Raw genomic sequence first — 12,290 nt, 5'->3', positions numbered from 1 at the left:
ATAGCTTTATTTAGTGTTGGCGATGTGGGGGGACGGCGGTTTAGGTGTTTTTATACAAGGGGCTTATGTTAGGGTGTTAGGTTTTTACAAAACTTTGATTTCTCCATAGACTTCAATGGGGAATGGGGAGCCATTTTGCAATCGCAGGAGTTTTTTTCCTACATTTTTCTTTGATCTCTATGGGGGAAATCGTGCACAAGCACGCCAAGTTGAAACTTTTTTTTTTGTGCGATTATGGGGCTTACCACAGCATACCGCACAGCAAAAGAAGTTTTAGGGTGACTTGTAATACCAGCGGTATAGAAACAGCGGTATGGACCCATTTTGCGCGGTGTGTACGCTACGGCTATACCGCACAACTTGTAATCTACGTCTATGTGTCTAACCTCTGCAGAGGGGTTAAATGGACAATGTACATCAATTTTCATATAACTGCATGTAATAGACACTACTATAAAGAAGAATATGCACAGATACTGATATAAAAATCCAGTATAAAACCTTTTAAAACTTACTTAGAAGCTCCCAGTTTAGCACTGTTGGTGAGGTTAGACTGGGACACCCACTGAAAGGGGCTGGGTAAACAAAAAGAGCAGACACTCCCTCCTTCCCTATAAAAACAGGAGTTGCAGGAGTCTGTAGACTTCAGTATACATCTAAAATGTGGGGGTTTGGTTAGGAGTCTGAAAATCAGCACAATGTTATTTAAAAATAAGCAAAACTATACATTGTTACAAAAACAGATGGGCTGTATAAATAGATCCGCTACAAGACATTTATGCAAAGACAAATCCTAGTGTGATTGCAATGTGCATTCATTATTTATTTTGCTATAATATAAACTTGAAAATTGTAGTTTATTTGCTCCCTATGGAATGAATTCAAGGAAATTAGAAACCTGTCCTTACTATATGGTGCACTGTAATTGCTTGATATGAGAAGAAGCTCAACTGTATACTTTCAAGTAGGCTAAAGCTTTTCAAAGGGTGTGTCTTAGTGCTACAAAACAATGCAAATTTTGCAAACAAAATGACAGTTGTAAAAGTTTTTTATAAATATATATTCAGAGCAATGCACTACTGGGAACTAGCTGCTGATTGGTGACTGCACAGATATGTCTCTTGTTATTGGCTCAGTAGGGGTCAGATTCTCTAAAGCTCTCTGGTCTGGCAAGACTCTAAAATATGTCTTGTTACAGGAAACCACAACATTTTCTTTCATGATTTGGATAGAATATCCATTTTTAAACAACTTTCCAATTCACTTCCATTATTGGTGCAGGCACCAATAAGCAGCAGCTTCCACTGGTGTAGGATACGTGCATATTCTTTTTCAACAAGAGATACCAAGAGAACGAAGCACATTTGACAGTAGAGGTGAATTTAAAAGTGTCTTAAAATGACCGGCTCTATCTGAATCATGCGAGGCTAATTGTGACTTTCCTATCCCTTTAACATGAATAAGGGATCAGAAACCCACGTTTTTTTCTTTCATGATTCATATAGAACATACATTTTTTTAAACAACCTTTATTGAAGGAGCAGCAATGCACTACTGGTAGTTAGCTGAACACACTAGTAAGCCAATGACAAGAGGCATATATGTGCAGCCACCAATTAGCAGCTAGCTCCCAGCTCCTGTGACTACCTAGGTATGCTTTACAACAGATGATACCAAGAGAACAAAAGCAAATTAGATAATAGAAGTAAATTGAAAAGTTGTTTAAAATTGTGTTCTCTATCTGAACCATGAAAGAAAATTCTTGGGTTTCCTGTCGTGTTAAACAAAGTTCACTAAATGGTGCTCTCACTATTTTTATTCCTTGTGTTTTAGGTTTTTCTGAGGAATGCCAGATTTTGCAAACGAATAAGGGTGAAGTTGGTTACACATCCTGCGTAAACGAGCTATCCTTTGTTTGTTACTATACACAAGGTACGTGAGATATTGGGCACTATACAGGCTCCTAATAAACCCCGGTGTTACAGTGGGAAATATGTCCCAGAGATATCCCCAAGGCCTCTATTTAACAAAGTCTGGCGGACCTGATCCGACAGTGTGGATCAGGTCCGCAAGACCTCGCTGAATACGGAGAGCAATACGCTCTCCGTATTCAGCATTGCACCAGCAGCTCACAAGAGCTGCTGGTGCAACGCCGCCCCCTGCAGACTCGCGGCCAATGGGCCACCAGCAGGGAGGTGTCAATCAACCCGATCGTATTCGATCGGGTTGATTTCCGGCGATGTCTGTCCGCCTGCAGTGCTCAGACCAAGCGAACAGGTTATGGAGCATCAGTCTTTGTGACCGCTGCTTCATAACTACTGTTTCTGTCGAGCCTGCAGGATCGTCAGAAACACGGGGCATCAAGCTCCATTGGTATCTTGATAGACAGGCCCCTATGTGTCAACAATGTACTAATAATAAGCAGGCCTAACAGATTTTATGTTGTATGATGTTGGGTCAGGAAGCTTACGTTGCATTGTCTTCATATAAAGTGCATTCTGAAGTTTTTAATTCAACTTTACTTGTTTTTCCCCTCAAAATTTTTATTGACATAAACATAGAAAATGTTACAGGCAAATCTTACAACAATGTACTTTTAAATCAAAAAAGTTGTGACATAGAACTAACAAACTCCTGTTTGTCACACAGAACAAGAAAAGCAACCTTACATTTATATCTCCCCAAGATACATCTAAAACAGTAAAGAAACCATAACCCCTTCTGGAAAAAAGGCCTCTTTATACCTCCAGGTCAGGGGGCACAAGTCCAGCGGGAATGCATGGGAACAAAGTCCCTGCACTACATTTCTGTGTGGCTTGCTCTGGGGTTATTTAGCTCCCCTCATCAGAAATAGGATTATTGCACCTTAAAGTGATGGTAAATCCAAGCGTTAATGAAACGCTAGGATTTACCAGTGGAACAAATAAAGGGGACTTTTATAAAATACTTCATGCTGAAAGTTCCTTTATTTGTTTGAAGCTTTCACTGCACTGAGCTCTTCAGGCAGCCCACGGCAGAACGCTATTTTGATGTGAGGTGATGTTTCCACCTCTTAGCCAATAGCTGTGTGGGCCAGCTGGCACCAGGCTAGATAGCTAGCACGCTATTGGCTAAGATCCGCTCACACCAAAATACTGTTCTGCCGTGGGTTGCTTGAGGAGCTCAGTGCCACGCATGCTCCAAACAAATAAACAAACTTTCAGCATGAAGTATTTTATACTTCATGACTGAAAGTCCCCTTTATTTGTTCCACTGGTAAATCCTAGCGTTTCAGAAACGCTAGAATTTACCATCACTTTAAGTGGGTGAGACTCTGTGACAGAGGAGGAGTCTCAGACCTAAAGGCAATCATTCAACCCTTCATTGGTTTTAATATTTTTCATTAACCAAAGTGTATAGATTATATACATATAAATACAGTGTGTGTATAGATTATATACATATAAATACAGTGTGTGTATAGATTATATACATATAAATACAGCGTGTGTATAGATTATATACATATAAATACAGAGTGTGTATAGATTATATACATATAAATACAGCGTGTGTATAGATTATATACATATAAATACAGTGTGTGTATAGATTATATACATATAAATACAGTGTTTGTATAGATTATATACATATAAATACAGCGTGTGTATAGATTATATACATATAAATACAGTGTGTATAGACTATATACATATAAATACTGCGTGTGTATAGATTATATACATATAAATACAGTGTGTGTATAGATTATATACATATAAATACAGCGTGTGTATAGATTATATACATATAAATACAGGGTGTGTATAGATTATATACATATAAATACAGTGTGTGTATAGATTATATACATATAAATACAGTGTGTGTATAGATTATATACACATAAATACAGTGTGTGTATAGATTATATACATATAAATATAGTGTGTGTATAGATTATATACATATAAATACAGCGTGTGTATAGATTATATACATATAAATACAGCGTGTGTATAGATTATATACATATAAATACAGCATGTGTATAGATTATATACATATAAATACAGCATGTGTATAGATTATATACATATAAATACAGCATGTGTATAGATTATATACATATAAATACAGTGTGTGTATAGATTATATACATATAAATACAGTGTGTGTATAGATTATATACATATAAATACAGCGTGTGTATAGATTATATACATATAAATACAGCATGTGTATAGATTATATACATATAAATACAGTGTGTGTATAGATTATATACATATAAATACAGTGTGTGTATAGCTGATATAGATATAAATACAGTGTGTGTATAGATTATATACATATAAATTTAGGCCTAGATTTGGAGTTTGGCGGTAGAAGGGCTGTTAACGCTCCGCGGGTTTTTTTCTGGCCGCACCATAAATTTAACTCTGGTATCGAGAGTTCAAACAAATGCTGCGTTAGGCTCCAAAAAAGGAGCGTAGAGCATTTTTACCGCAAATGCAACTCTCGATACCAGAGTTGCTTACGGACGCGGCCAGCCTCAAAAACGTGCTCGTGCACGATTCTCCCATAGGAAACAATGGGGCTGTTTGAGCTGAAAAAAAACCTAACACCTGCAAAAAAGCAGCGTTCAGCTCCTAACGCAGCCCCATTGTTTCCTATGGGGAAACACTTCCTACGTCTGCACCTAACACTCTAACATGTACCCCGAGTCTAAACACCCCTAACCTTACACTTATTAACCCCTATTCTGCCGCCCCCGCTATCGCTGACCCCTGCATATTTTTTTTAACCCCTAATCTGCCGCTCCGTAAACCGCCGCAACCTACGTTATCCCTATGTACCCCTAATCTGCTGCCCTAACATTGCCGACCCCTATATTATATTTATTAACCCCTAATCTGCCCCCCTCAACGTCGCCGACACCTGCCTACACTTATTAACCCCTAATCTGCCGAGCGGACCGCACCGCTACTATAATAAAGTTATTAACCCCTAATCCGCCTCACTAACCCTATCATAAATAGTATTAACCCCTAATCTGCCCTCCCTAACATCGCCGACACCTACCTTCAATTATTAACCCCTAATCTGCCGAGCGGACCTCACCGCTATTCTAATAAATGTATTAACCCCTAAAGCTAAGTCTAACCCTAACACTAACACCCCCTAACTTAAATATAATTTACATCTAACGAAATAAATTAACTCTTATTAAATAACTTGTTCCTATTTAAAGCTAAATACTTACCTGTAAAATAAATCCTAATATAGCTACAATATAAATTATAATTATATTATAGCTATTTTAGGATTAATATTTATTTTACAGGCAACTTTGTAATTATTTTAACCAGGTACAATAGCTATTAAATAGTTAAGAACTATTTAATAGTTACCTAGTTAAAATAATAACAAATTTACCTGTAAAATAAATCCTAACCTAAGATATAATTAAACCTAATACTACCCTATCAATAAATTAATTAAATAAACTACCTACAATTACCTACAATTAACCTAACACTACACTATCAATAAATTAATTAAACACAATTCCTACAAATAACTACAATGAAATAAACTATCTAAAGTACAAAAAATAAAAAAGAACTAAGTTACAAAAAATAAAAAAATATTTACAAACATAAGAAAAATATTACAACAATTTTAAACTAATTACACCTACTCTAAGCCCCCTAATAAAATAACAAAGCCCCCCAAAATAAAAAATTCCCTACCCTATTCTAAATTAAAAAAGTTAAAAGCTCTTTTACCTTACCAGCCCTGAACAGGGCCCTTTGCGGGGCATGCCCCAAGAATTTCAGCTCTTTTGCCTGTAAAAGAATAAATACAATACCCCCCCCCAACATTACAACCCACCACCCACATACCCCTAATCTAACCCAAACCCCCCTTAAATAAACCTAACACTAAGCCCCTGAAGATCTTCCTACCTTGTCTTCACCATCCAGGTTCACCGATCCGTCCTGAAGAGCTCCTCCGATGTCCTGATCCAAGCCCAAGCGGGGGGCTGAAGAGGTCCATGATCCGGTCAAAGTCTTCATCCAAGCGGGGCAGAAGAGGATCTTCCATCCGATTGAAGTCATCATCCAGGCGGCATCTTCTATGGTCTTCCATCCGGAGCGAAGCGGCAGGATCCTGAAGACCTCCAGCGCGGAACATCCATCCGGCCCGACGACTGAACGACGAATGACTGTTCCTTTAAGGGACATCATCCAAGATGGCGTCCCTCGAATTCCGATTGGCTGATAGGATTCTATCAGCCAATCGGAATTAAGGTAGAAATTTTCTGATTGGCTGATGGAATCAGCCAATCAGAATCAAGTTCAATCCGATTGGCTGATCCAATCAGCCAATCAGATTGAGCTCGCATTCTATTGGCTGTTCCGATCAGCCAATAGAATGCGAGCTCAATCTGATTGGCTGATTGGATCAGCCAATCGGATTGAACTTGATTCTGATTGGCTGATTCCATCAGCCAATCAGAAAATTCCTACCTTAATTCCGATTGGCTGATAGAATCCTATCAGCCAATCGGAATTCGAGGGACGCCATCTTGGATGACGTCCCTTAAAGGAACAGTCATTCGTCGTTCAGTCGTCGGGCCGGATGGATGTTCCGCGCTGGAGGTCTTCAGGATCCTGCCGCTTCGCTCCGGATGGAAGACCATAGAAGATGCCGCCTGGATGATGACTTCAATCGGATGGAAGATCCTCTTCTGCCCCGCTTGGATGAAGACTTTGACCGGATCATGGACCTCTTCAGCCCCCCGCTTGGGCTTGGATCAGGACATCGGAGGAGCTCTTCAGGACGGATCGGTGAACCTGGATGGTGAAGACAAGGTAGGAAGATCTTCAGGGGCTTAGTGTTAGGTTTATTTAAGGGGGGTTTGGGTTAGATTAGGGGTATGTGGGTGATGGGTTGTAATGTTGGGGGGGGGTATTGTATTTATTCTTTTACAGGCAAAAGAGCTGAAATTCTTGGGGCATGCCCCGCAAAGGGCCCTGTTCAGGGCTGGTAAGGTAAAAGAGCTTTTAACTTTTTTAATTTAGAATAGGGTAGGGAATTTTTTATTTTGGGGGGCTTTGTTATTTTATTAGGGGGCTTAGAGTAGGTGTAATTAGTTTAACATTGTTGTAATATTTTTCTTATGTTTGTAAATATTTTTTTATTTTTTGTAACTTAGTTCTTTTTTATTTTTTGTACTTTAGCTAGTTTATTTAATTGTATTTATTTGTAGGAATTGTATTTAATTAATTTATTGATAGTGTAGTGTTAGGTTAATTGTAGGTAATTGTAGGTAGTTTATTTAATTAATTTATTGATAGGGTAGTGTTAGGTTTAATTATATCTTAGGTTAGGATTTATTTTACAGGTAAATTTGTTATTATTTTAACTAGGTAACTATTAAATAGTTCTTAACTATTTAATAGCTATTGTACCTGGTTAAAATAATTACAAAGTTGCCTGTAAAATAAATATTAATCCTAAAATAGCTATAATATAATTATAATTTATATTGTAGCTATATTAGGATTTATTTTACAGGTAAGTATTTAGCTTTAAATAGGAATCATTTATTTAATAAGAGTTAATTTATTTCGTTAGATTTAAATTATATTTAACTTAGGGGGGTGTTAGTGTTAGGGTTAGATTTAGCTTTAGGGGTTAATCCATTTATTATAGTAGCGATGAGCTCCGGTCGTCAGATTAGGGGTTAATAATTGAAGGTAGGTGTCGGCGATGTTAGGGAGGGCAGATTAGGGGTTAATACTATTTATGATAGGGTTAGTGAGGCGGATTAGGGGTTAATAACTTTATTATAGTAGCGGTGCGGTCCGCTCGGCAGATTAGGGGTTAATAAGTGTAGGCAGGTGTCGGCGACGTTGAGGGGGGCAGATTAGGGGTTAATAAATATAATATAGGGGTCGGCGATGTTAGGGCAGCAGATTAGGGGTACATAGGGATAACGTAGGTGGCGGCGCTTTGCGGTCGGAAGATTAGGGGAAATTATTTTAAGTAGCTGGCGGCGACGTTGTGGGGGGCAGGTTAGGGGTTAATAAATGTAATACAGGGGTCGGCGGGGTTAGGGGCAGCAGATTAGGGGTACATAAGTATAACGTAGGTGGCGGTCGGCAGATTAGGGGTTAAAAAAATGTAATCGAGTGTTGGCGATGTGGGGGGACCTCGGTTTAGGGGTACATAGGTAGTTTATGGGTGTTAGTGTACTTTAGGGTACAGTAGTTAAGAGCTTTATGAACCGGCGTTAGCCCAGAAAGCTCTTAACTACTGACTTTTTTCTGCGGCTGGAGTTTTGTCGTTAGAGCTCTAACGCTCACTTCAGAAACGACTCTAAATACCGGCGTTAGGAAGATCCCATTGAAAAGATAGGATACGCAATTGGCGTAGGGGGATCTGCGGTATGGAAAAGTCGCGGCTGAAAAGTGAGCGTTAGACCCGTTAATCACTGACTCCAAATACCAGCGGGCGGCCAAAACCAGCGTTAGGAGCCTCTAACGCTGGTTTTCACGGCTACCGCCGAACTCTAAATCTAGGCCATAGTGTGTGTATAGATTATATACATATAAATACAGCGTGTGTATAGATTATATACATATAAATACAGCGTGTGTATAGATTATATACATATAAATACAGCATGTGTATAGATTATATACATATAAATACAGCGTGTGTATAGATTATATACATATAAATACAGCGTGTGTATAGATTATATACATATAAATACAGCGTGTGTATAGATTATATACATATAAATACAGCATGTGTATAGATTATATACATATAAATACAGTGTGTGTATAGATTATATACACATAAATACAGTGTGTGTATAGATTATATACATATAAATATAGTGTGTGTATAGATTATATACATATAAATACAGCGTGTGTATAGATTATATACATATAAATACAGTGTGTGTATAGATTATATACACATAAATACAGTGTGTGTATAGATTATATACATATAAATATAGTGTGTGTATAGATTATATACATATAAATACAGCGTGTGTATAGATTATATACATATAAATACAGCGTGTGTATAGATTATATACATATAAATACAGCGTGTATAGATTATATACATATAAATACAGCATGTGTATAGATTATATACATATAAATACAGCGTGTGTATAGATTATATACATATAAATACAGCGTGTGTATAGATTATATACATATAAATACAGCGTGTGTATAGATTATATACATATAAATACAGCATGTGTATAGATTATATACATATAAATACAGTGTGTGTATAGATTATATACATATAAATACAGTGTGTGTATAAATTATATACATATAAATACAGTGTTTGTATAGATTATGTACATATAAATACAGTGTGTGTATAAATTATATACATATAAATACAGCGTGTGTATAGATTATATACATATAAACATACCCCCCAACTGTCCCGATTTTTGTGGGACAGTCCTGATTTTAGGGGTCTGTCCATCTGTCCCGAGTTGCCCCAGGCATTTAAAAAAATTTTTTTTTTTTTTTTTTTAAATTCTATTGGGCCCATACTCAGAAGCAGCTGGCTCTCACAGGGTTAGATACCTGTTAGATTCCCTGTTGAAAAGGAATGGTGTGTGGGTTAAGCAGGAGTAAGAAGGCTGTATACACTCTGACCACGGGTAATGGTGACCTCTCTAACCTACCTCTGGTAATGATGATATCTAACCCCTGGTGATAATACTAGCATGCCTTCAGTTTTATACAATGAGCAGTGCTAATACCAGGGTAACGAACAGTGGCAGCCGCAGACTGCCAGCTAATGTGCTTGCCAACCCCAGGACCCCATACAATGAATTACAGATACCCATATATTATGTAGTGTGTGTGTCTATCTGTATCCATAACTGTGTGTGTGTGTATCTGTATGTATAAGTTTATGCTATGTAGTGTGTGTGTGTCTGCATGGATAAATGTAAGCTATGTAGTGTGTGTATGTGTATCTGCATGTATAAGTGTGTATCTACATGTATAAGTGTATGCTATGTAGTGTGTGTGTGTGTCTGCATGTATAAGTGTATACTATGTAGTGTGTGTGTGTCTGCATGTATAGGTGTGTATCTACATGTATAAGTGTATGCTATGTAGTGTGTGTGTATCTGTATGTATAAGTTTATGCTATGTAGTGTGTGTGTGTCTGCATGTATAAGTGTGTATCTGCATGCATAAGTGTATGCTATGTAGTGTGTGTGTGTCTGCATGTATAAATGTAAGCTATGCAGTGTGTGTATGTGTATCTGCATGTATAAGTGTGTATCTGCATGTATAAGTGTATGCTATGTAGTGTGTGTGTCTGCATGTATAAGTGATCAGCCAATAGAATGCGAGCTCAATCTGATTGGCTGATTGGATCAGCCAATCGGATTGAACTTGATTCTGATTGGCTGATTCGATCAGCCAATCAGAATATTCCTACCTTAATTCCGATTGGCTGATAGAATCCTATCAGCCAATCGGAATTCGAGGGACGCCATCTTGGATGACGTCCCTTAAAGGAACCGTCATTCGTAGGGAGACGCCGGAAGAAGAGGATGGATCCGCGTCGGCTGCTTCAAGATGGACCCGCTCCGCACCGGATGGAAGAAGATCGAAGATGCCGCTTGGAGAAGATGTTTGCCGGTCCGGATGTCCTCTTCTTGCCGGTTAGGAGGAAGACTTTGGAGCCTCTTCTGGACCTCTTCAGCACCGGATGCCAGGACGGATCGGTGATACCTGGATGGTGAAGACAAGGTAGGAAGATCTTCAGGGGCTTAGTGTTAGGTTTATTTAAGGGGGGTTTGGGTTAGATTAGGGGTATGTGGGTGGTGGGTTGTAATGTTGGGGGGGGGGTATTGTATGTTTTTTTTTACAGGCAAAAGAGCTGATTTTCTTGGGGCATGCCCCGCAAAGGGCCCTGTTCAGGGCTGGTAAGGTAAAAGAGCTTTTACATTTATTAATTTAGAATAGGGTAGGGAATTTTTTATTTTGGGGGTCTTTGTTATTTTATTAGGGGGCTTAGAGTAGGTGTAATTAGTTTAAAATTGTTGTAATATTTTTCTAATGTTGGTAAATATTTTTTTATTTTTTGTAACTTAGTTCTTTTTTATTTTTTGTACTTTAGTTAGTTTATGTAATTGTAGTTATTTGTAGCAATTGTATTTAATTTATTTATTGATAGTGTAGTGTTAGGTTAATTGTAGGTAATTGTAGGTAGTTTATTTAATTAATTTATTGATAGGGTAGTGTTAGGTTTAATTATAACTTAGGTTAGGATTTATTTTACAGGTAAATTTGTTATTATTTTAACTAGGTAACTATTAAATAGTTCTTAACTATTTAATAGCTATTGTACCTGGTTAAAATAAATACAAAGTTACCTGTAAAATAAATATAAATCCTAAAATAGCTACAATGTAATTATAATTTATATTGTAGCTATATTAGGATTTATTTTACAGGTAAGTATTTAGCTTTAAATAGGAATAATTTATTTAATAAGAGTTAATTAATTTCGTTAGATTTAAATTATATTTAAGTTAGGGGGTGTTAGTGTTAGGGTTAGACTTAGCTTTAGGGGTTAATACATTTATTAGAATAGCGGCGAGATTCGGTCGGCAGATTAGGGGTTAATAATTGAAGTTAGGTGTCGGCGATGTTAGGGAGGGCAGATTAGGGGTTAATACTATTTATGATAGGGTTAGTGAGGCGGGTTAGGGGTTAATAACTTTATTATATAGCGGTCCGCTCGGCAGATTAGGGGTTAATAAGTGTAGGCAGGTGTCGGCGACGTTGAGGGGGGCAGATTAGGGGTTAATAAATATAATATAGGGGTCGGCGGTGTTAGGGGCAGCAGATTAGGGGTACATAGGGATAATGTAAATTGCGGCGGTTTACGGAGCGGCAGATTAGGGGTTAATAATATAATGCAGGTGTCAGCGATAGCGGGGGCGGCAGATTAGGGGTTAATAAGTGTAAGGTTAGGGGTGTTTAGACTCGGGGTACATGTTAGGGTGTTAGGTGCAGACGTAGGAAGTGTTTCCCCATAGGAAACAATGGGGCTGCGTTAGGAGCTGAACGCTGCTTTTTTGCAGGTGTTAGGTTTTTTTTCAGCTCAAACAGCCCCATTGTTTCCTATGGGAGAATCGTGCACGAGCACGTTTTTGAGGCTGGCCGCGTCCGTAAGCAACTCTGGCATCGAGAGTTGCATTTGCGGTAAAAATG

General features: G+C 37.9%; 1 protein-coding gene across 1 annotated transcript in view; it reads left to right on the top strand.

Annotated features, from left to right (window-relative positions):
• Window positions 1-12,290, top strand: part of ADGRD2 (adhesion G protein-coupled receptor D2) — a 677,900-nt gene that overhangs the window by 19,800 nt on the left and 645,810 nt on the right. The window contains exon 3 of the mRNA XM_053695488.1: window positions 1,834-1,932. Within this exon, the coding sequence (XP_053551463.1) occupies window positions 1,834-1,932 (99 nt within the window). The remainder of the gene's footprint in view (window positions 1-1,833; window positions 1,933-12,290) is intronic.

Source organism: Bombina bombina, chromosome 12 (genome assembly GCF_027579735.1).
Source record: "Bombina bombina isolate aBomBom1 chromosome 12, aBomBom1.pri, whole genome shotgun sequence".
Lineage (NCBI taxonomy): Eukaryota > Metazoa > Chordata > Amphibia > Anura > Bombinatoridae > Bombina > Bombina bombina.
This window is presented reverse-complemented; position numbering and strand designations above follow the sequence as displayed.